Genomic DNA, 27,886 nt, shown 5'->3' on the forward strand with positions numbered 1-27,886 from the left:
AGGAAATTACTTCATATCATACACAGAAATATAATTCACGAAAAAACTAATTTCCACATATTGGAATATTTTTTGGAATGATCCACATACCATCAATTAAATATGGATCAGCCCAATAATAATCGGATCAAATTTGTGACAGGCCCAATATTTTAATAAATCACAAAAACAAATGAGGAAAGAAAAAAATATTCTTAAAAAGAAAAAGAAATTATGAAGAAATACAAATTAAAATTAAAAATCTCATCCATCTCTGCTTTCCTTCCTTCCCATTTAACCACAAACGAAGAAACAAACTAATAATCACAGAGCCATGGCAGTAAGAGCGCCAATCACAGGGATAAACATGGCTACTTCTACTGATACTCCCTCCTCCAACAGAGGTGTGATTACTGTAAAGCTACAATCTTTCAGTTTCAGGCATGCTTTCTTTGGCCATGGAGGTAACTCTTCTGCATTCCTATGGCTATTTTCTTTCGCAGTTAACTGTGAAATTGGAGTAGTTTGATTTGAAGTTTTGGCGATTTTGACTAGTGGATACTTTCGATATTGTTAATGGGATTATGGAATATGGGGAGAGTTGATAAAGAAGTACTGCTTTTGTAACTATCATATGCTTTAGCCTTTTGTTTTGGAATTTTCTTTCAAAGAATTTGATTTTGCGTTTACTGGGAGGTTTGTTTTGTAAATGATCATTGTTTGTGGGTTTTGGATTGATTTTTTTGTTAAGATTGGATGTTTGTATAGACTGCTATGAGTCTATGACTTGAATGTTTGTGGGTCTCCCACGTGGTATATTAGTTGTAAATATACATCTGACTTTATAATGGTGAGAGAGTTCTAAATTTGCTTATCCTCTGAGGAATATTGCACACGGTCACATCCTTGTGCTGCTCTGCAAGAGAGAAATTGGGTTGTGTTTCGTGAATTTTGTTGTCTTTAGTTTATGATTTTCGACTGTATCCACAGTGGATGTGGATTAAGTTCAAAAGAAATGTGCAGGCTACAGTCTAACTCTGGTTTGAGTTTCTAAGGTCTATGTTATGAGAAATTTGAAATATCCATAGCAGCACTCATTCGATATTCATTCCCTAGTTGCCTAGTTGGATTGGGCCAAATCACACCCTACTGTAATGAAGTTTCAAATCTATGCATTTGCAATATCCCCCAGTTGCATAGTTGGATTGGGCCAAATCACACCCTACTATAATGAAGTTTCAAATCTATGAATTTGCAGTTTGAGTTACTGGCACACACACATTCTCCCAACTAGATCATAAATTTTCTCATCCTGTATTACAGAAACTCTTGGGAGTCAAAATGGAACGAGAGTTGTGGTTTATAACAATAGAAGTCGTGTTTGCTTGTTCCTTTAGAGTCTGTTTGCATTGATAGATTTGAAATCAAAGAATTAAGATTCATGATCGAAATTCATTATGTTTGCTCGCTAATTATAATTCAATGATTTTTCCAAAAAAAAATAATATATAATTCAATGATTTTTTTTAAAAAAATAATAGAAAATAATTCATCGAATATTAAATTCTTCCGCTGCCCTTTTTTAAGCCTTTATAGATCTCAAAATCTCATCTATCTATCAAATTATCATGTAGATTTCAATCATCCCGTCCAAATGCATCCCTAATATATCAAACTACATGCTCATCATATGCTGTTATAAGATTTTATTATCGATGAAAGCTGTTACCATCTTCACATTATTTGAAAATTTTGAATAATATTGGTGATAATCAGATGCCCTGGCTTAGCTAGTAAAATGTTATCGGCTGATCTACTTGCTGTTGAAAGTTCATTGACAACTTTGATGTATAATTTAGGATGATTTCTTTTATGTAACAAATGGACTGTGCTTGACTCCACTGGTGTTTTTCATTATCATAGATTGAGGTCATGAAGATTTTCTGTGTATGATCTGCTGTATTTAATCTTTATATTTATCCCAAAATTTTGCGTGAATGTACGACGTCTGCTGACCCTCTGATTTTGGATCATCTTCTACTTCCTTTGTTTTCAAGACCTATATAACACATTTTATTTTCCCACCTCGGGGCATGATGAGAGGAGGTTTATGAGTTGTTCTCATGCACAACTTCCTTTTGTTATGCAGGTATAATTTACGTTATTATGATAAGTATTCTCTATTGCTTCAATAATTATGTTTGTATTTGATCTCTAATTGTGTTTTAAGGTGTTACACATATAATTTTAAACTATCATGGAGCTAATTCTTTTTTTCTTTTCTTTTGTGCAGTGGGTACTCCAAAATATTCTGGAATACGTCTACGTTGTTCTAATAGATCTAGATGTAGGAGTGGTAGAGTGGGTGCTCTTGGTACTCAAATGAACCTTTTTGATCGGTTTACTAGAGTTGTCAAGGTTGTTTGGCATTCCTGTGAATCTAATCAGTACTACACCTTTGTGTTTATGTTTCTATTATGTTATTGACTGTATTTTGTCTATTTTAATCATAGTCATACGCAAATGCTGTCATAAGCACCTTCGAGGACCCAGAGAAAATATTGGATCAAACTGTACTTGAAATGAATGATGATTTGGTCAAGATGCGTCAAGCTACAGCACAAGTATGTCGCAGTTCAAAATTACATTTTGCTTTTTCATTGTTTTTCCCCAAAGGAGAAGTAATCCGTTTTGATAGCGTCTGAACATCACCCTTTGGTTCTCTTTCTTTTTCTACAAAGTGTTGGAGATTTTGCTAAATATTAAAATTTTATACAAAGCTGAAATTTAGACAAATTACTGCAAGTCAATCATTAAGTGTAAATATTGAACTATTTTGGATAAAGAAGTCAACTTATCATTTTTTGTTGATACATTCATCTACAAAACATAACATATTTATAGGTGAGGAATAACTATTCTGTCCATAGAAAATAGGAACAAAACTGGAAATGTAAAAACAAAATAAAGTATTTTGTAATTTATTCTTATTACTGAAAGTTAGGAATTTACTACGAAGAAATGTTTTTCTAATCCATAACTTTCTGACACACCAACTTAATCAAGAATTTACTTAACAAGGATTTTCTAATCCATAACTTTCTGACACACCCCCTTAAGTTGGTGCTTAGATATTGCTAATGCCCAACTTGCTAATTAAATGTTTGAAGTCAGGTATTGCAAGCCCTTTTGCTCAGAATATCGGCTGTTTGTTGTGCTGTTAGTACGAATGGCAAGCATGCTGTTCTAGTTTCAATTTTCTCCTTCATAAAGTAAATGTTAATCTCTATGTGTTTTGTTTAATCATGTTGGACTAGATTATGAGTGACATTTATTTCTGCTTGTTGTCACAAAATAATCCCAAGGGATGCTTCACTGTTTTCTTTAACACTTCTAGAACTGGTCTCAACCAAAGAATTTCACAGACTCCTTGTACTATAAGCCTGAATTCAGCCCTTGGAATTGCTTCTAGCAACAATATTCTGTATGTTATCTTTCCAAGTTCCAAATTTCCACAAACAAAGATTTCATATTGGTGATAGAGCCGACCCAATCTGTGTCTATAAACACTTAACCACACATTGATCGGTCTTTTTGAAAATAGACATTTCCCATGAGTAGCCTTTGAATACCTCAAGATACAATAGATAGCTTCAAGATGTTTCTTATTAGAAACACGTATAAATTGACTTACCACGATCAACAAACAACAATCAGGATGTGTATGAGACATGTAGATTAGTTTACATACAACATACTAGTCACTGGTATCTTCTAGTACCATTGTATTTAGTTTTGGAATTGAAGTAATCAACACCATACGTTTGAATTAAATCTTTGAGCACAAGTCTCTCCTTGTCTCTTTACAATGATCCACCAATCTTTGTATTTTATGGTGAAAATCCATTTACAACCTACATTGTTTCTAGTCAGCAGCGTCAATGCACTCCAAGTGTTGTTATTCCCAAGAGCTCTCATCTTTCAAGAGCTGCTTCCTTTCATTTTGGAATTTTAAAAGCTTCCTATACATTATGAGGAAATTCTTCATCAGACAGTTGTGAGGAAAGATACCTTTTCATAGGGGATAGATTTAGACATGGGATTTACAGGACCGAACGCTTGTCGCTGGACCGAAAGCTATAACTAGTAGTAATGGTGCAACTCAAATCTTTTAAACCATATAACAGCTCAAGCACCATGTTTCAGTTGCTCCACCCATCTGGGACAATAATTTCACCTAACAATCTTTCTTCCAATAATTGTACTCCTTGCAATCAATGAAAATCAAACCCGTGACTTTGGGATTGATACCAATTATAGGATTGAGCGCTTGCCGGTTTATCGCAAGCTATAGTTAGCGGTAATGGTGTAACTCAAATATTTTAATCCGTATAACAGCTCAAACACCATGTTTTGATTGCTCTACCTAGCAAGGACAATTATTGCACTCAACAGGATGTTTGGCATAGGGTGTAATACCTTTTCTATGAACAATTGGAATCCCAAGATCAGGAGATTTACTGGAAGAATTATAGAATTCAATTGTTGATTTAATCTGGATTTGAAGTCGTGACCACGTGACAGTGTAGAATTTTTCCACTTTCTCTATCTCTAATACTATTCCTCTATGTTTAAACAAAAGCATTGCATTAGATTATCCAAAATTCTCTAATTTTTAAATTAGGAATGCTGTTTATCTAACAATAGACCTAGGATTTTGAGAAACTATCAACCGCTCTATCAACCGCTCTTTGATGTTGAGTCTCACTATCTATCCTTAGGTCATCAATTGCAAAAACAAAATAAAAAAAATAAAAAAATAATTCAGTAGTATAAAGAAAAAATATTCCCTTCACTCTTCCACTGAAGATGAGTATGCATATATGGTTGTTTTTCAAAAAAGATCACATCCATGTCTACTGACATTTTTTTGTGTCTGGGTCAAAGCATTTGTAACTTTTTTGAGTTGGAGAATATCAAATAAAAACACATTCTTTTGCTCGAGAATCCAGCTTTCTTTTGTTTTGTGATTATGGAACTAAGGTTATCAACCAAAAATTCTAGGACGTAATTTTAGTCTCTCCCCAGGATGCCCCCTTGTCTTGTTTGGATAGGTTATCCTCTTTGCTTTGATTATTTCTAGACATGCATTTCTTTATGATTACATAATGAATCTAAAAGTTTACAAGAAAGAGGAACAAGTAGCGAAAACTTATCAGTGCATGTATTTAACGTAGGTTTTGGCTTCTCAAAAGCAGTTGGAGAACAAATATAAAGCTGCCCAACAAGCTTCGGAAGACTGGTAAACGTCAAGGAGTGTTTCATTTTTATTTCTTGCATCTCCTTGAAGCAGTTACTTCATTGTTGGTCTGAACACAGGTATCGCAGAGCGCAACTTGCTCTTGGGAAGGGTGACGAGGATCTTGCTCGTGAAGCTCTTAAGCGGAGAAAATCTTATGCTGTAAGGGCAACCCATCTCTCCATAAAATTGATGTTTTAGAATTTCTTGGTTTGTTAAAAATCTGGAAGCAACTTATTTTGAGATGTTTAACAATTTATGTTATTGTATTTCTAAGTTTATTGAACTGTCTACCATCTAAACTGCTAGGATCAATCTAAGTTCATTTGCGAAAGATGCTTATTTTTTTAGTTCACGATCCACGCAAACCAACTATTATTCAATGAATTCAAGGTACATGCTATATTTCAAGATCCAATTAACTATTTCTATGGATATAAGATTTAATCTAGCTCTAGTGAAAATAGAAAATCAATAGAACTTATACCATGTTAGTCATGACCAAGTGCTTTGTGTTCTTAGTTGCTTTTTTGCACTTTTTAGTTTACACAGCTGATGAATATGTTTCAATTGTATTTTTGCATCCCTAATAAGAAAAATTGTGTTAACACATAAATAACCTCAAAAGAATGGTAAAAAAGTAACGTCAAGCAAATCTATATATTGCCTTAAAGATAACATTGGTGGCGTGGGTAAAACATGATCATGACTGAGGTGAACTTTTGTTGGGGAGAATATACTTTCAAATTGAAATATGAAAATTTGTGATTAAAAACCTAGCTGCCCTTAGTCTTAATTTTAATAGTGTGATTGGATGGGACATCTAATCGGACCGTGTGATAATGGACAGGACCTTTTTTTTCTCCTGTTTTTCTATTTTGGTTTATTGCATGTGTTTGGTGGGTGTAGGGGTGAGGGTTCTGATATTTTAGCTTATATAAACTTTTAAATGTCCGTCTGGAGTTGAGTGTCGGACATAATGTGTGGGGGATCTGTTATATATATTTATGGTAATCGTATAGTATATATCATGCTTATTATTTTCTTTTTCTTCTTCTTTTTAATTATAACTCATCTTACTCTGTTTTTAGTGAGAAGTGAGATTGTATCTTCAGATTATGTTAGCTTGAATTTCTGTCTGATGTGTTACTTTAAATAAAATTCTAGTTGTGGTCTTAGTCCGTCTGCAGATGCCATTATCATACAGTTGAAGGATCAATATTAAGCATTTAGTCCCTCTGATCTCTGGGTTAGGTTTGACAACATAACACAGAAAGTTACATTTCTTCATTATTTTCTAGTTCGACAGTATGTACATTGTCTTTGTAGTGGATCAGAGCTTAATATTATGCAACGAAAATATGTAAGTTCTATTTTGACTTACTTTGTTGTGACTAATCTTGCAGGATAACGCTACTGCATTGAAGGCTCAGCTAGATCAGCAGAAAAGTGTAGTTGATAACCTTGTCTCCAACACAAGGGTGGGTGACTATCTATTATTGTGTTACAACGATGTCGATTGAATGGATATTTATCTTACAAATGGTTGTTCCTTATTTAAGTTGGTGACAATTTGTATAGCCGTTTTCTTGTATTCATGATAACCGAACATTAGATGTTATTTTCTATCCATGAATGTGCCCGTGCTTAGATCTTGATACATATAATTCTTGTTTGCCAGCTACTGGAAAGCAAAATACAAGAAGCGAAGTCTAAAAAAGATACGCTTAAAGCAAGAGCTCAATCTGCCAGGTTTGTTCTTACCCTTTGTTGCTGTTGCCTGTTCATTTTTTTTTTTCAATTTACACTGATTGACTGTAGCTGGCTACCTTCTCTATAGGACTGCAACAAAAGTGAGTGAGATGTTGGGGAATGTAAATACAAGCAGTGCTTTGTCAGCTTTCGAAAGGATGGAGGAAAAAGGTAAAGTGACCTTCATACTTTTGTTCCAAGAGATTTAGGCTTCTATTATTCTTTCCAAATGTTCGTTCTCGCATTAAAAGCTAGGTTCTTAAAATTGTCTCAATCCTAGATATAAATCCATCTCACTCATTTTAGCACTCTTGAAATCCCTCTCTTTACATTTTTAATTTGCTCGTAAGCTAACATAATGGATTTCAAATTCCTACAAAGTGGAGTTTGTTGAGATCCATCCTAAAAATCTTTTTATCAATTGCAAATGATTCCATCCAAATGCAACCTAAGTTGTCCTTCAGCTGGTTTGGGACAGGCGTTCTTATCAATTTCCCCAGCTGACTGTTTTTCTCTGAAACGCAGGAGATTTTACTGGATCAATTCTAGTTGAATCTTATTTACTGGAATTATAATTTGCATATAATTCCTTCATCGTAGCTTTTCAATGGTATGCTGATACAGATAAATAAAAATTGAAAGATTTAGTACCTGAAAAGAATATTTTTTTTCCTCTCAACAGTTTTGACATTGGAATCTAAGTCGGAAGCGCTTAACCAGCTGACCAGTGACGAACTTGAAGGAAAGGTAGCTGTCTTCTGTATTTATCTATAGCTCAACTCTCAAAGTTGACATTTTTTCATTCTCTTAGCATCATAGTGAATTTGTCGTACTCTAACATTCCATGTCAAACGATAATGCGTTCCCCTGTAGTCCTGTACTCGTCATGCTTGGTTTGGCCAGTCGTGTGATGCTGATTATAGGCTATATACAAACCAGAAATGTGATATCTATGTGGTTCTGAACTGTGTTTAACTTTTTATCAGCAGAATTTGGATTTCATCGATTAAAATATCATTTTGTAGTTTGCCATGTTAGAGACTTCTTCGGTTGATGATGACCTTGCTGCCTTGAAGAAACAATTATCTGGAAGCACAAAGGTATCTCAAATTCTCACCCCGGGGTTTCTTTTTCCTTCTGGTGATAAATTTTTTGTCAGAAATCTAATCAACTTTTCAAGATATGATGATGACACATGTATTCTGAAAGATTTACCATATCTATCCCACATATTTTCAGCTACATAAATTAGCGATGTTTATATCATAAATTAAAAGATATTAATAGAGTCCGTCTTCTAGGCACTCTGTCATGTTTGTAAGGGTCGGTCCGTGACCGAACCACGTAGATTTGATTTCGTGATGTATCGCATTCTCTTTTCACCTCCGAGACACCATCATCGCTTTTGTATTTTGATCAGAAATATTTGAATGATTGAAATTTTTTGTCATTTGTGTTTGGGCAGAAGGGAGAGCTTCCGGAAGGGAGAACGGCGTTGAGCACAAGCTCTGCATTAAAGTTTCAAGATCCTGAAGTTGAAAAGGAGCTGAATGAACTAAGGCGAAAAGCCAAAGAATACTAGTAGCTTGCATTTGGTTTCTCATTGTTTCATGCATTGTCTATATTTTATGCATTGTTTATATTTTACAATATATCTTATTATATATAATAAATATTTTGTTAGATTTCTCTAATTTTCAGAGTATTTGTGAATATGTCCTTCATGGTTTGCATCATTTCATGATATGACTATGTATTTTTTTTTAAAATTATATTTTATTTTTTCCTGATTTTTATGTTATATATCATTTACAAAACTCTCTTTAGTGCAAATTTTCGACTTTATTATATATTTGTAAATATAGATAGATTCACGAGGAAAAAAGTTACCCCTGCCTCCATATCTTGATGTTCTTTCATCAATTACTAAGAAACATATTTATGATACATACAATAATTAACAAATCTTCATTAGCTGATTTAGACAATCTTAAAACCACAAAAAATGTAAAAAATATAAAACAAAAACAAAATAAATCTTACTAGAAAATACAAAAATTCTTCAAGTACATTAAATAACAAACATAAAAATATTATAATATAAAAGAAATATTGTACTTAGTTTATACTTTAATTTTTTAAAATTGAGTAAATAGTAAATAACAAGTTAAATAATTATTTCGGGCATAATCCTCACAGCCTAAACCAAACCAAACCAAACCAAACCAAAACATGGCATCCCTCCCAATCCTCCGCCCCGCTCACACCCCACTCAGCCTCCTCAAGTCCTCCGTCCGGAGTTTCCCGCCGCCAACGCACCTCCGCCACCATCCCAAGAAATTCTCCACCACCACGAAGTGCTCCTACACTCCCACCCCGGCCACCGACCGCCTAATCTCCGCCGCCTCATACTTCCTCCCCTTCTTCAACGGCCTCCAGTACGGACGCTTCCTCTTCAGCAAATACCCCTTCCTCGCCGTTCCCATGGAGCCCCTCATCCCTCTCCTCTCCCTCTACCATTCCGTCCCTTACGCCAGCTTCGTCACCTTCTTCGGCCTCTACCTTGGCGTCGTCAGGAACCCTAATCTGAGCCGGTACGCCCGGTTCAACGCGCTGCAGGCGCTGGTTCTGGATGTGATGCTTGCCGTGCCGGTGCTGCTACAGAGGATATTTTCTCCCGGTAGGAGCGGCATCGCACTGAAGGTGACCGCGTGGGCCCACAGCGGGCTCTTCGTGTTCGTCACGTGCTGTTTCTTATATGGGCTGGTGTCCAGCATTATCGGGAAAACTCCATATTTGCCGTTTGTGGCGGAGGCGGCGGGCCGGCAGCTGGACTGACTGAGGACACCGCATCCCGCCGGTGCTCTGTTTGTAATTTTGTTCAACAGAAAATTGAGAATACATTTTTGTATTTTGGTGCTATTGAAAAAAGAAATGATATGTCTTATTAAATTTATTCCATATTTTTTTTGAATTAGAAATTTATTCCATATTCATTTCAATATTTCATCAAATCGCTATTTTTAATTATCCAGTCGAAAATCAAAAGTTTGAGAGACGTTTTTGTTGTATAAAATGGACCAAATTATTTTGTACTTGCAAAATAATATGATACAATGAAAAACGTAATTTTTGTTTGAATAGATGAATATGGGATTTTAATTCGAAAAAAGATATTTTGCTAAGTTTGAGAGTTCATATTTGTCATTAATTTGGCCATTTCCGATCCCCAAGCAAAAATACCATTGTTCATTTAAAATTATTAAATATTCTTGACTATGCCTATGGTATTTAGTACTATGAAATATCCTTTCACCCACTTTTCCCCCCCAACAGTCTCAATGACACGAATCATGATAAGGATGCATAGAATTCTAATATTGAAAACTAGGAATGTGAAAATTTTAGTAAGTTTTACAAAATAAAAAAAAAAATACACGAAAGTAATTTGAGATCACCCCAAAATCAGGGGATTTCTCAAATGAAAAGAGTTCAACAAGGTGCTTTTAGAAAGAAAATCTTAGTATTACTCGGAGTATACAATAGTCAAACTATAATAATCATCAGCAGGAAACAAAAAATACACTCATAGATGATAACTTCTTAACTTGATATCACAAAAATAATTAACCAAGGCTCGATTTAGTTCAACTTTCAGCTTTCTAACAAAAAGTTCCATTCTTGCAAAATAAAAGCCAATGTGCGCAATTTTTTTAAAATAAATAAATTTGGCCGTGATCCCACGTCGAACACACTCATATTGCACCTGTGATGTAGGTACCTCGACTACTTCTGCTCTAGGGTTCAATCACAAAGAGGGGCTGTAGAAAAAAGTATAAAAGTAATTAGATCATGCATAGCAAAAATGAAATAATCGGTTTTGTTATTAAATGATGCTGTTCAATCACTCACAGTGTCGACACTGACTGGCTTGCCATCTTCTACAAGGATCTCGACTATTGTTCCAGATTGATCAGCCTGCAGATACGTGTTTCAGGCAATTGTGAGACATGTAAGAGAAGGATGATAAATTTACCACAGAATGATGCAAGTCCTAAATCGGTAGTAGCATATAAAGAATACAGTAAAGGTACGAACACGGTATGCTCGGTTTATTTAATGAACTGGCATAGGTGGCTGGGGGATTAACAATGGGAAATACAAGAAATATCATGAGATATTGATTGGAAAAGGTAACATTTCATAAAATCTACTGTTACTAAGCACTAAAACACAATATGTAAAATTCTTTGCACAGTTTATACTATGAGGTACTGAAACTAGATACACTTTAGAAAGACCATGAACGGAGGAAATGGACCATGTTATGTAAGAGATCAGGCTGTGCAAAGATTGATAACTATGTATTCAAGGAAATTTCACTTAAAGGAACAAAGAAAATATAATACTCCAATGTCCAAGTATGTTAAAGTAACCAATGTTTCGAACCTAATACCTTTGAAGTTTATATGAATTGAGAAGTCCAGGAAGCCGAAACTATAGTTTGATTTTACTTGGCTAATTCAAAATGAAAAGTAGAAACAATAATAGCAGTCGAGGCAGTATCATATTATTTGCAAAAATGAAAGCTTACTTCTATTTCATTCATCAATTTCATGGCCTCAATGATGCACAGAACCTGTCCCTTCTGTACCTTAGACCCAACCTGTAAAGGGTGTATTATGTATGAAGATAATATGATCATAGCAGCAGGAAATGCATTGAGTGCTTTATCTACTTGTCTTGTCATGTACACACACAACCATTTTTAGTTGAAGTAAATCTATGTTAAGATAAAATTAGTAGACAGTTTTGAAGAATGCAGTCTCGCATTTCTTACAGTAAAGACAAAAACCACAATAGTTGTGTATCATAGATTTTAAGATCTAATGTCATCATTGACATTAGTTACCTGAACAAATGGTGGTTCACCAGGTGCTGAACTTCGGTAGAGGGTTCCAGCCATGGGAGATTTAAGAGGTGGATGAGATGACTTGGATGGTTGAACTTTAGGTGGAGTAGGTACTATTGCTGATGCTGGTGCTGGTGCTGGTGCTGGTGCTGGTGCTGGTGAAGGAGAGGCTGAAGCTGGGACGGGAAGCGGTACAGAAGGCTGAGGTAGTGATTGAATGTATGTGACAGGAGAAGAAGGAGGTGGAGCCAAGGCCTCCTTTTTACGTATTAAAAGTTCACAGTCAAGTTGTTTCAACCGCAGCTCCACGATATCCTTAGAATCAACCAACCTGCATGAGGAAAATGAGGAAAAAGTTGCACACAATAAAAAGTTGAAAGAGGCACCCACAGGCATTGGGAACTGAGAATCCGTACTTGACAAGATTTGAAACTTGATTCATAAATTCAGATATTGTTTCTTCTGATGCCAATGAGGCAGATGGAGCTTCCTTCGATAACTTCACATCCTTGGCTTCGACAGGTGAAGTCTCTGGCTTGACAGGATTTGAGGATTCGCCTTTTGAGGATTCATCCACAGCAACCTTGAAGGCAAAAGAAATTTGAAAAGAGTTCCTCAAATGAAATCCGTGAGGGAAATCTTACCTCATTCGATTGTGCTCTCACTACAGTAGAACAGTTCCAAGCAGACCGCAAACCCTAGAGATCGTAAATCAACATCGGAATCAGAATTATTGTGAGTCGAATGAGAAATAGGATAACTGTTTTACACTTAACCAGGAATGTGAAAATAGCAATAACAAGGTAACATGAACTTATTTTCCTCCGGGTGAAAGATTGGATTGAGTTAGTCTAAATAAAGCAAGTGCGACGACAAAGGTAAACTTAACGTTTCTCAAGTTTCTAAATTCAAGCAGAACTGACACATTGGGTCCTTCAATGCCAGTACATAGACCATTTTTATCAAAATTTCTTTTCTTGATACATTTTCTCCACTAGAATCGTGATGGTAATACCAGGGTGGTTATGTATTTTGATTGGAATCGTGATGTCCAACACTGAAAGAGTTCTTCCGTATATTACCTCAGATATCAAAAATATAAAAATGCACATAACTTCTAACATTTTTGTTATTTTTTCACAGATCAACTCCACGTTTGGAAACCTGCAATTATCATTAACATATGACACTAGTTTGATAACACCCCCATTTCACTCAATTTCGATAACAATTGAGAATTTTTAAAATAGTTCACACAGCCGCCACTTGGCCACGTCTCCGATGAATGTGGCTTTTAGTGTTTATTTGGTATATTTTCAGAGACTATTTTTTTAAAAAAAAACAAACATTCGACTCGACGAGTTTCGATCAGTGGACAAAACCCAACCATTCCATTATGGGTTATTGTGCATTCATGAGCCACGATCACGTTGAGATTCATCTTTCTCCTAACTTAATCTCCATAACAGATATAAACCGATTTTCCACTCTAGACAAATCGGATACCGAACAGATCACACAATTAATAATAAAAAAAATGTCATTCTGCGACACTCACAGATCAGAGGAGAATCTCAGTAGCTTTCACAAAGCAAATCACGCAATTTCGTACGGTACAACATTAATATTTCAGGGAAAAAAAACGATAAAACACCATGAACTACTCAAACATTATCAAACCGAAAAGACCAAGCATCTGTACCTTGGAAGAGAGACGGAGCTTAGGTTTGGCAGAGAAGCAGAAGGAAACCTTATCCGAGGACGCACTGTGACACAGATGGAGGCGGCATAGCGGCAGATAAGGGGAGGATTTACGCGCATTCTCCGCCACAGAGGCCGCCGTCGCATTCGCTGCTCCAAACGACGTCGCCATTGCTCTCCACGCAACGAACAAAAACAAAACAAAGTAAAAGACAGATTCAACACAAGATAAAAAGCAAACCAAAACCACACACACAGAGTGCCTCGCTGTGTTCTGCGTGTAAATCCGCCGCCAGAGAAGAGTGGCTCAGCCGCGTCGATGATGCCGAAGGAAGGGAATTGAGGATAATACCTGCACGTGACGATCAGCTGGCGCTTAGGTCCCGGAGATCCGGACGATATATAAGATGGGCCCAGAGGGGTTGTACGTCGTGCTGCGGACCAAGTACGTCGCCCCCTAACCAGAAAGTTGAACAAGGGGTTTAAAGTCTGAGTTAGGTGTGTTTAAGGTGGCGGTGAGAGGTTCAACTACAATTGCCAGCTCAGCATCAACTTTTGTGCCTATCTCTACTGATTGTCTTCGAACACAAAAACTTATATGAGACGATCTTACGGATTATATTTGTGAGACGAATCTCTTATTTGGGTCATCATAAAAAATATTATTTTTTATGCTAACAGTATTACTTTTTATTGTGAATATAGATAAGGTTGATCCGTCTCACCGATTAATATCCGTGAGACAGTCTCACATAAAACTCATTCTCAAAGTAATGTGTAAACTAAATTCTATATTAAATGCCATCTAACACGTGGATTTCAATCTTTTCTCCTAGTTACTTTTTTCTACTTAAATTATATTTTTTTTATAAAAAAAATTATTTAATTTTTTTTTTATTTTTCTGAAATTCAGTAAATAGAGCTATATCATTAAAACAAGAGTAGAATAAGAGATGTTAAATACAAAAAACTTGATTATATATTTGAAATAATGTTAAAATTATATTAATAGATCATTACATCAATATTTACAGTCATTATATCGCGATTTTTTATTTGATATATCGCCAGATTTTAAATAAAAGATTTTTTTTTCAATTTGTGTTATGCTCCCAAAATAGAAGATAAATAAATTGATGTAAGTTGACATTTTATTATGCATAAGTGTATCATTTGTATCAATTATGTTGGCATATTTCATTTGAAGGATAAATGGACCTTTTTCCCTTTGCAACTTAGATGAATGAATTGGTTATGATGTGAAAAAAAAATACATGTAAATGAATAAATAGTTGGTTTGAAAGTACAAATCTGATAATGTAGTAAAAAAAACATTTCATTCGAAAGAAGTGAGTTGTTTTTCTACACAATGATTTTCAGAAAAATTATGTTGTAATTGTTTGATTTTTACGTGATTGTTCAGTTATGTTATAGACGAGTGTAAGAATTATTTTGTAAATACTTGATGTATATATAACATCACTGAAATATTTAATTTTTATCGTTTAATCATGATAAATAAGATTAATTTTGATTTTGTTTTAAGATTCCGATTATTATTGTGATTGAATTTGAATTACTTTTTCATCCTTCCGCTATAATAAATGTAACTATATTCGTTTGGGCTAAAAGTAGGTCTTTCATAAGACGGTCTCACGGATATTTATTCGTGAGACGGATCAATCTTGTTCATATTTACAATAAGAATTAATATATTTGACATAAAAAATAATATTTTTTCGTGAGTGACTCACATAAAATATTTGTTTCACAAAATTGACCCGTGAGACCGTCTGACATTAGTTTTTTAGTTTGGCTAATTAACATAGCGATTAAATAAATTGGACTTTGTTGGACATGGTTAGGTCCATGCTAAGTTTATCTAAGCTCAATACATCTTTTTGGAGATATGCTATCCAAACTGCAATATACTTATTGAACATGGTTCCTTCTAAATCTGTCTCTAAGACACTTCTTGAATTATGGAATGGGCGCGTGCCTAATCTAAGACATATTCGGATATGTGGATGTCATGCTTATGTGCTAAAGAGAAAGATGGATAAAATGGAACCTAGATCAGAATTATGCATGTTTGTCGGATATCCTAAGAGAACAATATATAATATATATATATATACACACACACACACACCCATATTTACAAACTTATAATTCTATTAAAAAAACTGAAAAGAGAATTAAAATGAAGTGAAAGCTAAAATATAGATCTTACTAATTAACGAAAAGGAACAACAACAAAAATTCCATATTCATTACCGAACAATGCGCTTTGCTTCAAAATTATAATATTTTTTCATAAATATATTTATATTTGTATTATTATATAATAACATAATCTCACCCTGTCTGAATGTTTATTATGTAATGGATTTTATTGACGAATGAATAAGCAAATTTTTTTAACTCATATGATAAATAATATCTCTTTTTTTTTTAAAAAAAAATAAACTCGATCATCAGAATACTTAATTTGATTCGAGTTCCGATACAATCTTGAAACGACATTTAAGAAGTAAATTAGTTTTTTTAATTGTTGGAAGTTTGTTACAATTAGATCTTCGATTTGAAATCTCGTCTCAAATTTAAGACATTGTGATATTACAATCACAAGGCTTGAATTCTAATCTTCTCCCATTGTGCGATCAATCATGTTAGAATTTTTTAAAGATCCTTGGCTGCTTAGAGCAAGATTTTTTAAATCAATTACCTGTCCACTTGATACTTGAAAGTGAGTGCTTTGTCGACTGCTTCCAGAAATTGGAATTGGGAGGTAATAAATCAGACACTTTGGCCAATAGATAGATATTGATGAAATACGTTAAAATCTATCGGTATGACATTATGATGATTATCACAAGATTTTAAAATTTTTATTTTAAAAAAAACTTTGACGTTGGATTGAATATTTAGAATAATATATGTGAAAGATTTTGACGTTGGATTGAATATTTAGACTAATATTTTTTTTAAAAAATAAAATTTTGAATATATATATTTATATTTTGTATAAAATATGTAAAACAAATATAAAAGTTTTCGTCATATTTTTTCAATTTCTGATTTTTTTTTTTTAGAAACTCAATAATTCATAACGTGTGGAGACCGCAATAAGTAGACTTGGTCAATAATTCATTTACGCGTGGAGCCCAACAGGGAAGACTTGGAAGTTGGAGGACACTTCGTTTCTCAGAAATATAATATCTGTGGATCCACGCATCGTCTTTACAATTACATTTCAATATTGCAAGAATTTAAATATGGCGGATGCGCTGGTTTCAGCACTTGTGGGAACAGTTATCGGAAACTTGAACAAAGCGGCGGTGCGAGAGATTAAGCTCCTTCGGGGCTTAGAGGATGAACTCGAAAGACTTGAAAGTGTTTTTAGCACAATCCAACTTGTGCTTCAAGACGCTGAAGTCAAGCAACGAAACAATGATGTGCTGCAGAATTGGTTGCGAAAGCTCAAGGATGTTGCATACGATGCTGATGATGTACTGGACCAGATCGCTACCGCGGGCCTCAGACGAAGATGGATTTCTGAAAGAGGTAAGCGTGGTTATCTAACTACACTAACTTCATTTTTCTCAAAAAGAAATCAGTTTTCGCGTCGTCTTGAAATAGCACAAAAAGTGAAAGATATCAGGGGAAGATTAGATGCTTTATCGGACGAGAGGCTTAGGTTCCACCTCAGGGAGGGTATGATGAATAATCAAGTTGGAGTTGTAGAGAGCCGACAGACTGGTGCATTGGTGAACGAATCAGATATTTTCGGAAGAGATGAGGAGAGGGAAATCGTAGTCCAGAAACTACTTTGTGACATGGCTGATCAAGATGATCTTTCTGTCTGTGCTGTGTGGGGAATGGGAGGGATCGGGAAAACCACACTCGCCCAACTGGTCTATAATGATGAAAGGGTAGTGAAGCATTTTGAATCGCGAATCTGGGTTTGTGTCTCGGAAGATTTCAGCTTGCAGAGGCTGGTTAAAGCAATTCTAGAAGATGTACAAGGAGTTGGCTGTAGTCTCACTGAGTTAAATCCATTGTTACTTCTTCTTCAAGAGAAGTTGAGGGGAAATAAATTTTTACTTGTTCTGGACGATGTTTGGAATGACAACCAAAGTCTGTGGGATCCTCTTAAAGAAGCGTTAAGATGCGGGTCAAAAGGCAGTGGGGTAATGGTAACAACTCGAAATGAAAAAATTGCTCGAATGATGGCTACAGCTGAAATCATGTCACACCGAATTGGCTATTTATCATATGCCGATTCTTGGTCTTTATTCAAGAGAAGAGCATTTGCATGTAGAACAGAAGACGAAAACCTAGTTGGAATTGGTGAGGTGATAGTGAAGAAATGTGGCGGTGTGCCTTTGGCTATAAAGGCTCTAGGGAGCTTGATGCGATTTAAAAGCCACGAAAGCGAATGGTTGGCAGTTAAAGAAAGTGAAACATGGAATCTACCGGATCATGGAAACGACATCTTTCCTGTATTGATGTTGAGTTATGACAATTTATCTCCACAAATGAGGCAATGTTTCTCGTATTGTTGCGTATTTCCCAAGGATTATTGGATGGATAGGGACAAGCTAATACAACTATGGATGGCAAACGGCTTCCTTCACGAACAAGGCCAAAAGGACTTGTATCTCATTGGCCGATCGATCTTTGAAGAGTTGGTTCGGAGATCATTTTTGCAAGATGCCGAGAAACACCGGATAGGGAAAATGAAATGTAAAATGCATGATCTAATGCATGATTTGGCAGAATCGGTCATGAGACGAGAAACTTAATAGGATGGTGGATGACAATGTGCAGAAAATTCCACCTAGAGTTCGTCACTTGTCATATGATTCGCGGTCGCTTGGAATGATCAAAGAGAAAAGGGATAAGCTCCAACTATTGAGCGTGGATACTGTGCACTCGCTTATTAACACGAATCTTTATGCTGATGATGTTAAACCTGGACAATTTTTGTTATCCTTTCTCTCAAATCAACAACATTTAAGAGTGTTGGACATGAGATTTTGCGGGATAATGAATTTTGTTGACAAATGGGAACATCTTAGGTTCCTTTCAATGTCATGCATTGAGCTCAGGACGCTGCCTGAATCCATTACTCGTCTCCACAACCTTCAGACCTTGAAACTTACACGTACACGCGAGCTTCGCAAGTTGCCTGAAGGTTTGAAATACATGAAAAATCTTTGGTTTGTGGAAATTGAAACGCATGATTCACTTGTCTGCACGCCACCTGGACTTGGAGAATTAACTTCCCTGCAAAGTCTAAGCATTTTCATCGTGGGTGAAGACTCGGCACACCAAATCAGCCAGCTGAAGGAATTAAATCTTGGAGGGAAGTTGTGCATAAGAGGACTTGAAAATGTGAGAAACCTAGAAGACGTCAAAGCCGCCAACATGATTACGAAGCGGAACCTGGCATCTTTGAATTTATCTTGGACAAGTGGAGCAAACAAGATCTCCATGGAACACTTTGAAGCGACTCTAGAGAATATCCAACCACATCATAATCTAGAGCAGATCTGCATTTCGTCATATCAAGGTTCGAGGTTCCCAAATTGGATTTCTGCTCCAGCGTTTATTAATCTAAGTGAAATCACTTTGGAAAGATGTGAAAAATGTGAACACCTTCCACCCCTCGGGAAACTTCCAGCTCTGAAGATTCTTAAACTTTTTAGATTGGATTCTGTAAGAAGACTGGGTACTGAATGGTGTGGCGATGGAAAAAGTTCATTTGTTGCATTGACAAAGCTCCGGTTAAGGGAAATGCTGGAATTGGAGGAATGGATTATACCAAATTCACATGAGAGTTTTCTTCGCTTAAAAGATCTAGAGATAAACAGATGCCCCAAATTGGTCAGACTGCCTTTTCTACCAGTTCTTAAAGATTTCCATGTACACACCAACCCAGCAATCCTTGGATCCATGATTGCTACTTCAATCAAATCACTTCGCTTAATTGACGATGCTGATGAACTTCGTCTCCTTCCAGGAGGTTTAGTGAGCGCTCAAAAGAATCTAAAGAAATTGCAGATTAATAATTGTCCTAATCTCAGGAGTCTATCAATCATGTTGGATGACATGTATGCTCTGAAGAAGTTGAGTTTTATTTTCTGCACAAAACTTGAATATCCACCGGAGGGACTCAAGTTTCTAGAGGAATTAGAATTCTATCAATGCCATAGCCTTAGATTATTTCCGGCAGCTATTTTGGAAAATATGCCTTCCCTGAGATCCTTGGCATTCAGATATTGCAGTAAAGTGGATCCATTATCTGGGCCGCTACAAAGAGTGGTCGGTAGCCTCCATGAATTGGAGATAGTTGGTTGTCCAGAGCTCAAATGTTTGCCAGAGAGCATTCAACAATTGAGTGCCCTTAGAGAATTGAGGATAGATTTTTGTTATGGATTATGTTCCTTGCCTGACTGGATCGGGAATCTTCATTCATTGTCAACATTTGGTCTTTCGGCTTGTTATAAATTGACGTCATTGCCAGATAGTTTCGGGAATCTAAAATCACTATCGTTGCTTAATGTGCTAGGCAATCCAGTTTTGGCGAAGAGATGCGAGAGATCAAAGGGTGAGGATTGGCCTAAAATCTCACATATTCCCCAAATATACATTGACACAGTCTGATTTTAGCCCAAGAGATATGGGAGGCGTTTGATGAATAACATTTGACGTCATTGGCTCGGAAATCTCAAAAATACCATCGGTGCAGTCCATATTTACTGTGCGGAAATTGGCCTTCAGTCCTCAGCCGTCGTTTTTTTTGTGTTCAGTCCTTAGGTACTTTTTTAGTACCACATTTTCACATGAAGTATACCACGTTTCTACATGAAGTGTACCACAATTTGTATGACATAGTACCACAATTTTGTGGGTAGGGAGTGAATCCAAAGAAATGTTTTGATTGGAGATTTTTCACCAACTTCCTTTTTACTGTGCTTTAATGTTTTCAAACTTTATTTTTTACAGCTTATCAAAAAACTATTGAATTTTTAATTTTTTTTTGATGTACTACATCTCAATACTTGGCTGCCGTTGTATAAATATATTACTATCTAATCTACCATTTTTTTTATTGTTTATTTTTTATTGTTTATATCTTGATTTAACCATTTGATATTCCTTTTATGTTCAATGTTTGCTTTAATAATTGATTATAATTATCAAATAAATGACGGTGAAATTAATGATCCTTCCCAATTTTTCTGTCTTCCATATATTAATTAAAAACACCTTTTGATATTATTTATATGTTCAATGTTTTCTATTAAAGTTTGTGTCCAAATTCATATCAACACATCATATTTCAAATACATTTAATAGATAGTATTAATTAATAGTTATGATTAAAAAAAACATTAATCACTTAAATTAAACACGATATTTTAATTCAGATATAAATGTTTGTGTTGAATTATTTCCGTTCATATATTTATTAAACACTAATAGCCGACTGTTGATAATCCAATACTTAGTAATTATATTTGTATGTATTATTGTTATTATTATTATAATATTCATGTGATACAATATATAATTTTGTAAATAAAATAAATGTAACATTCATTTCACATAAATGATAACAATTGAGAAATAAATCCAATTTAATGATAAAAAAATAAGCTTTTATATTAAATATAAAATACTATACAATACCCAATTTATAAAAATAAGCCAATAAATATATGAAATTCGAAATCCAGTACAAGAAATGTATTAATTTTGAACATTAATTTTGATATATCAATAAAATTGGGAAAAAAATTACACGTAAGACATTTTTTGCCCAACTAGAAAGATAACAAATTCCAATGCAGTATAAGTCATTATGAATCTGTACAAGAAATCAGTCTATAGTTAACAACCCAGTCCAATACATAATTTCGGAATTGTGATAACTTTGTGACCAAGTTTTCTTAAAATTTTGCATTGTATTATATATAGAAGAATTATCTCAAAATTATGGAAGAAATATCAATCAAAACCATGATAAAACTTTCACCTCATCATCTGTAAATACCACCATATGTCATTCTAAAATTCACACCCAAATTTTCGAAAATTTGCTCTCAAGGAGCTCTCAAATTTTCGAATTTTTTCTCTATAAGTCCTACTGATTATCGAAGCTCTACCCCAGTCTAAGTCCAATGAGGATTTCGAAATATTCTAAGCCAAGAAATGGTTATTCTTCACGTTTGCTTTAAGATATAAGGTAAGTGAGCTTGTTTTAAAATTATAGTTTATGTTTTGTCTTGTTTCGTTTTTCGAAAGTTTTGGTCGAGCATTATTGTTCTTCTTCTTTTTCTCGTTATATAATTATTCTTTGTTTGACATTGTGAGGATTCAACCGGATATGAGTGAGAATCTCAAATATTTTTCGAAAATAATGTGTATTTGTTATGTTTGTGCTCGAACGACCCTCACTTGATGAGTGACGATCATATCAGTCACCCTTACTCTCTCACTCTCCAGATAAGTCCGAAGACCAGATAAAGGAAGAATAACATTACCAAATTTGGAGCAGGTGATTGACGAAAATTAAAACTGTGATGTTTGCGAAGTCATCAACACAAAATACACAATCAAACGCTACGGATACTTGTTGTGTATCACCTAGTCTTAACATATCATTTAATTTCTACGAAGCAAAATTCAACACGGATTTGCGAGTTGGATTAGAATTGATTGTTCTATTTTTAGCATTCAATAACTTAAAATAATAATTTTATTTTTAAAATTTTTTGACATGTTTTTATATTTTATATATTATTTTTTGATTTTGATGGGAAATCAATTTACTTTGAAACAACTTAATATAAAAAAATAAACAAATCAATTTTTTTAACCAGTTCTATGTCTGTCACCACCCAATTAGCGTTTTCCGATGAAAATCGAATATTTTGATGGTTGATGAACCGAATTAATCGAAATTCAGAAATAATTGCATCAAAACCAAAATTTGAAAAGCTAGTAGACTAAAAAAAACAGGTTACTGAAAAGAAAAACACATTTTCCCTTTTTGAAATATTGTCTTGAGCTTGAAATTATATTGAAATCGATTATTACAATGTATTTCTAAATAATTATAACATTAAGCATTTCAAAATAAAATATTATATTTACTATCAATCAACGCAAATATATATAATGTGGTACTGCTAATTAATATTTATTTAATACGATAATGAGGACTTGGTGAAGAATTATCAGTTTCGCTTTATTATTCTTTTAATATAATATGAACATGACAAGACTTTTAAGATAAAAAAAAAAAAGAATAATAATTGCTAATAAGGCGCAACAAAGTTTAAGCATCAAAGAAAACAAATTCATGTACAGTAGGTTGGATTTATGTATTTAAAATAAAATAAAAATTCTTGTGCGACGGTTTTATGGATGAATTTTGTAAGACGGATTTTCTATTTAAATGACTTATAAAAAAATATTATTTTTTATGTCAAAAATATAACTTTTTATTGAAAATATAGATAAAATTAACCGTTTTACAAGATAACTACTATTAAAATAAATTCGACGATGATATCTTTTCACGTGAAGTTGAAAACAAAAAAAAAATGTTTTCATAAATTTCTTCGTAAAAAAGAAAGATTTTCAATCTATTTCATATTTTGTATAAAATATGTAAAACAAATATAGAAGTTTTGTCATAATTTTTCAATTTCCCAATAGTATTTATCATTTTTTTGGGGATTTTCATTGTGCACTTAATTCATCAGAAAATTCATATCACACTGTTTTAAAATTAAAATACAAATCAACATCAAACAGTAGGAACTCAATAATTGTACAACGAGCATGTGGAGCCTTGATAAAAGAAAAAATAAAAAACTTTTTCGATAATTTGCCTTTAGATCTCAATCTAGACTCCTTTCATTTCACTTTTTTGCAAGAAATTTTCCTTCTGAAAATCTTGAGCTTTGAAATATGGCAGAAGCACTTGTTTCGGCGATTATGCAAACAGTAATTGGAAACTTGAACAAAGCATCGCTGCGAGGTGTTGGGCTTCTTTGGGGCTTAGAGGATGATCTCAGGAGACTTGAAAGTGTATTCAGCACAATCCAACTTGTGATACAAGATGCTGAAGTCAAGCAAAGAAACAATTTGGTGCTGCAGAATTGGTTGCTAAAGCTCAAGGATGTTGCCTATGATGCTGATGACGTGCTGGACCTGATCACCACCAAGGGCCTCAGACGGAGATTTAATTCCGAAAGAGGTAAGAACGGACATCTAACTTCGTTTTTCTCGAAAAGAAACCAGTTGTTATTTCGTGTTGAAATAGCAAGAAAAGTGAGAGATATAAGGGGAAGATTAAATGATATAGCGGATGAGAGACATAAGTTCGAGTTGAGGGAGGGTGTTATGAATAATCAAGTTGGAGTTGTAGAGAGCCGACAGACCAGTTCATTGGTGAACGAATCGGAGATTTTCGGAAGAGATGGGGAGAGGGAAATGTTAGTCCAGAAACTGCTACATGACATGGCTGATCAAGATGATCTTTCTGTCTGTGCTGTGTGGGGAATGGGAGGAATCGGTAAAACGACGCTTGCCCAACTGGTCTATAATGATGAAAGGGTGGAGAAGCATTTTGAACTGCGAATCTGGGTTTGTGTCTCGGAAGATTTCAGCTTGCAGAGGCTGGTTAAAGCAATTTTAGAATCTGTACAAGGAGGTGGATGTAGTGTCACAGAGTTGGATCCATTGCTGCGTCTTCTTCAAGAAAAGTTGAGGGGAAAGAAGTTTTTACTAGTTCTGGACGATGTTTGGAATGATGACCAAAGTCTGTGGGATCCTCTTAAAGAAGCGTTAAGATGTGGGTCAAAAGGCAGTGGGGTACTGGTGACAACTCGAAATGAAAAAATTTCTCGAATGATGGCTACAGCTGAAATCATGTCACACCGAATTGGCTATTTATCATACACCGATTCTTGGTCTTTATTCAAGAGAAGAGCATTTGCATGTAGAACAGAAGACGAAAACCTAGTCCGAATTGGTGAGGTGATAGTGAAGAAATGTGGCGGTGTGCCTTTGGCTATAAAGGCTCTAGGGAGCTTGATGCGATTTAAAAGCCATGAAAGCGAATGGTTGGCAGTTAAAGAAAGTGAAACATGGAATCTTCCGGATCATGGAAACAACATCTTTCCTGTATTGATGTTGAGTTATGACAATTTATCCCCACAAATGAGGCAATGTTTCTCGTATTGTTGTGTATTTCCCAAGGATTATTGGATGGATAGGGACGAGCTAATACAACTATGGATGGCAAACAGCTTCCTTCACGAACAAGGCCAAAAGGACTTGTATCTCATTGGCCAATCGATCTTTGAAGAGTTGGTTTGGAGATCATTTTTGCAAGATGCCGAGAAACACCAGATAGAGAAAATGAGATGTAAAATGCATGATCTAATGCATGATTTGGTAGAATCGGTCATGAGACGAGAAACTTATAGGATGGTGGATGACAATGTGCAGAAAATTCCACCTAGAGTTCGTCACTTGTCATGTGATTCGCAGGCACTTGAGATGATCAAAGAGAAAAGGGATAAGCTCCAACTATTGAGCGTGGATACTGTGCACTCGCTTATTAACACGTATAATTATGCTGATGATGTTAAACATGAACGATTTTTGTTCTCCTTTCTCTCAAACCAACAACATTTAAGAGTGTTGGACTTGAGATTTTGCGGGATAATGAATTTGTTGACAAATGGGAACATCTTAGGTTCCTTTCAATGTCATGCATTGGAGAGACAACGGTGCCTGAATCCATTACTCGTCTCCACAACCTTCAGACCTTGAAACTTGAAGATACATATGAGCTTCGCAAGTTGCCTGAAGGTTTGAAATACATGAAAAATCTTTGGTTTGTGGAAATTGAAAGGCATGATTCACTTATCTGCACGCCACCTGGACTTGGAGAATTAACTTCCCTACAAAGACTAAGCATTTTCATCGTGGGTGAAGACTCGGCACACCAAATCAGCCAGCTGAAGGAATTAAATCTTGGAGGGAAGTTGAGCATAAGAGGACTTGAAAATGTGAGAAACCTAGAAGACGTCAAAGCCGCCAACTTGATTACGAAGCGGAACCTGGCATCTTTGAATTTATCTTGGACAAGTGGAGCAAACAAGATATCCATGGAACACTTTGAAGCGACTCTAGAGGATATCCTACCACATCATAATCTAGAGCAGATCCGCATTTCGTCATATCAAGGTTCGAGGTTCCCAAATTGGATTTCTGCTCCAGCATTTATTAATCTAAGTAAAATCACTTTGGAAAGATGTGAAAAATGTGAACACCTTCCACCCCTCGGGAAACTTCCAACTCTGAAGGTTCTTAAACTCGTTAAATTGGATTCTATAAGAAGATTGGGTACTGAATGGTGTGGCGATGGAAAAAGTTCATTTGTTGCATTGACACAGCTCCGGTTATGTGAAATGCTGGAATTAGAGGAATGGATTATACCAAATTCACATGAGAGTTTTCTTCGCTTACAAGATCTAGATATAAACATATGCCCCAAATTGATCAGACTGCCTTTTCTACCAGTTCTTAAAGATTTCCATGTACACACCAACCCAGCAATCCTTGGATCCATGATTGCTACTTCAATCGAATCACTTCGCTTAATCGACGATGCTGATGAACTTAGTCTCCTGCCAGGAGGTTTAGTGAGCGCTCAAAAGAATCTAAAGAAATTGGAAATCTATGAGTGTCCTAATCTCAGGAGTCTATCAATCATGTTGGATGGCCTATATGGTCCAAAGAATTTGAGTTTTCTTTTCTGCACAAAACTTGAATATCCACCAGAAGGACTCAAGTTTCTAGAGGAATTAGAATTCTACGGCTGCGATAGCCTTAGATTATTTCCGGCAACTATTTTGGAAAATATGCCTTCCCTAAGATCTTTAAGGTTTGAACGTTGCGTGAGAGTGGATCCGTTATCTGGGCCTCTACAAAGAGCCGTCAGTAGCCTCCATGAATTGGTGATATTTGGTTGTCCAGAGCTCAAATGTTTGCCAGAGAGCATTCAACAATTGAGTGCCCTTGGAAAGTTGAGGATACAGTATTGTTCTGGATTATGTTCCTTGCCTGACTGGATCGGGAATCTTCAGTCATTGTCAACATTTGCTCTTACGGGCTGTAGTAATTTGACGTCATTGCCAGATAGTTTCGGGGATCTAAAATCACTATCGGTGCTTGATGTTTCATGCAGTCCAGTTTTGAAGAAGAGATGCGAGAGATCAAAGGGCGAGGATTGGCCTAAAATCTCACATATTCCCCACATATACATGATACATTCTAATTTCAGCCAACAGACGTGAGAAAATCAGAGGGTGGCCTAATATTTGAAACGAGAAAAATGCGACATGTACTGTCCACATTACTCATGAAATGATATGTATTCGGTGATATCCTAGTTAACTAATAATTATGTGCTTCCTTTTTTATACAGGTAAAATATATGAAATGATATGTGTAGGTATTTGTGCCGTGTATATTTATGTGAACAACGATGAGGTGAAACTTATCTATTATATGTGATGAAACATAGAAAGTGTCAAATCATCGGTATTTATGCATGTTGGGTGTTTTATGACTTTATTTTCGGACAGTTGAATTTATTCATTCTTTAATTTTTTTAAGTACTACTTGTCAATGCCGAGCTTCTCTTAATTTTAGTCATATTATTATAATTATTTTTAACGGTTAATTTATAAAGTTTATTTAGAATATTTCAAAATTTTAATCTATTTGAAAAACTACCACTATAGGCAATATATTTATTTAATTGACATCCCATTTCTCCATAACACGGGAATTTTTCAGATATATAGTTGTGAAATTGATTAAAAAAATTAAAATTTGTATATTAATTTTAAAAATAACAACAGTATGTGATTAATTTTGAAAAACTAAATTCTCCGTAACACGGGAATTTTTCAGATATATAGTTGTGAAATTGATTTTAAAAAAAATTAAAATTTGTATATTAATTTTAAAAATAACAACAATATGTGATTAATATTGAAAAACTAAATTGAGAGATATAGAAAATAAATTATATTTTTTTAAATATGTTAACAATTTGAATACAAAATAAGGGTGTTTAAAAAATCAAATTAAGCCAAGTTAAACCGATGTTTGAACATAGAAAAAAAATTAATTGAGGAAAA

General features: G+C 34.9%; 3 protein-coding genes and 2 pseudogenes across 5 annotated transcripts; 4 read left to right on the forward strand and 1 right to left on the reverse strand.

Annotated features, from left to right (window-relative positions):
• The first annotated feature begins 225 nt into the window (after window positions 1–225).
• Window positions 226–8,724, forward strand: LOC140974071 (membrane-associated protein VIPP1, chloroplastic-like). Its single transcript, XM_073437293.1, has 11 exons — window positions 226–443; window positions 2,273–2,397; window positions 2,493–2,603; window positions 5,217–5,281; window positions 5,359–5,440; window positions 6,685–6,759; window positions 6,960–7,030; window positions 7,119–7,201; window positions 7,713–7,777; window positions 8,056–8,130; window positions 8,496–8,724. The coding sequence occupies exons 1-11, from the start codon at window positions 314–316 to the stop codon at window positions 8,610–8,612; spliced, it is 999 nt and encodes a 332-aa protein (XP_073293394.1). The 5' UTR covers window positions 226–313; the 3' UTR covers window positions 8,613–8,724.
• Window positions 8,725–9,217: 493 nt separating this feature from the next.
• LOC140972308 (protein TIC 20-II, chloroplastic) lies at window positions 9,218–9,986 on the forward strand. The gene has a single exon (XM_073434754.1). The coding sequence runs from the start codon at window positions 9,263–9,265 to the stop codon at window positions 9,866–9,868; it is 606 nt and encodes a 201-aa protein (XP_073290855.1). The 5' UTR covers window positions 9,218–9,262; the 3' UTR covers window positions 9,869–9,986.
• A 580-nt stretch (window positions 9,987–10,566) lies between these two features.
• Window positions 10,567–14,170, reverse strand: LOC140974073 (biotin carboxyl carrier protein of acetyl-CoA carboxylase 1, chloroplastic). Of its 3 annotated transcripts, none has more exons than XM_073437296.1 (8): window positions 13,996–14,170; window positions 13,645–13,819; window positions 12,587–12,640; window positions 12,359–12,525; window positions 11,943–12,273; window positions 11,625–11,696; window positions 10,943–11,008; window positions 10,567–10,851 (listed from the first exon to the last, which is right to left on the reverse strand). In XM_073437296.1, the coding sequence occupies exons 2-8, from the start codon at window positions 13,813–13,815 to the stop codon at window positions 10,828–10,830; spliced, it is 885 nt and encodes a 294-aa protein (XP_073293397.1). In that variant the 5' UTR covers window positions 13,816–13,819; window positions 13,996–14,170; the 3' UTR covers window positions 10,567–10,827. The 3 variants fall into 3 exon arrangements, with proteins under 3 accessions (XP_073293397.1, XP_073293398.1, XP_073293399.1); XM_073437297.1 differs by having other exon boundaries at window positions 13,912–14,150; XM_073437298.1 differs by lacking the exon at window positions 13,996–14,170 and adding an exon at window positions 13,900–13,918.
• A 2,636-nt stretch (window positions 14,171–16,806) lies between these two features.
• LOC140974074 (disease resistance protein RGA2-like) lies at window positions 16,807–20,623 on the forward strand (annotated as a pseudogene).
• Window positions 20,624–23,485: 2,862 nt separating this feature from the next.
• LOC140974075 (putative disease resistance protein RGA1) lies at window positions 23,486–27,197 on the forward strand (annotated as a pseudogene).
• The last annotated feature ends 689 nt before the right edge of the window (window positions 27,198–27,886 follow it).

This window comes from Primulina huaijiensis, chromosome 3 (genome assembly GCF_012295235.1).
Source record: "Primulina huaijiensis isolate GDHJ02 chromosome 3, ASM1229523v2, whole genome shotgun sequence".
Taxonomy (NCBI): domain Eukaryota; kingdom Viridiplantae; phylum Streptophyta; class Magnoliopsida; order Lamiales; family Gesneriaceae; genus Primulina; species Primulina huaijiensis.

Bases quoted from the DNA above. Each gene is read 5' to 3' on its own strand.
- LOC140974071 (XM_073437293.1), top strand. From the start codon at position 314: ATGGCAGTAAGAGCGCCAATCACAGGGATAAACATGGCTACTTCTACT. The intron at 2,604-5,216 runs GTATGTCGCAGT...TATTTAACGTAG, and splicing joins TGCGTCAAGCTACAGCACAA to GTTTTGGCTTCTCAAAAGCA. The intron at 7,778-8,055 runs GTAGCTGTCTTC...ATCATTTTGTAG, and splicing joins GTGACGAACTTGAAGGAAAG to TTTGCCATGTTAGAGACTTC.
- LOC140972308 (XM_073434754.1), top strand. From the start codon at position 9,263: ATGGCATCCCTCCCAATCCTCCGCCCCGCTCACACCCCACTCAGCCTC.
- LOC140974073 (XM_073437296.1), bottom strand. From the start codon at position 13,815: ATGGCGACGTCGTTTGGAGCAGCGAATGCGACGGCGGCCTCTGTGGCG. The intron at 11,697-11,942 runs GTAACTAATGTC...CACCCTTTACAG, and splicing joins GTGAACCACCATTTGTTCAG to GTTGGGTCTAAGGTACAGAA. The intron at 11,009-11,624 runs GTAAGCTTTCAT...ACGTATCTGCAG, and splicing joins AATTGATGAATGAAATAGAA to GCTGATCAATCTGGAACAAT.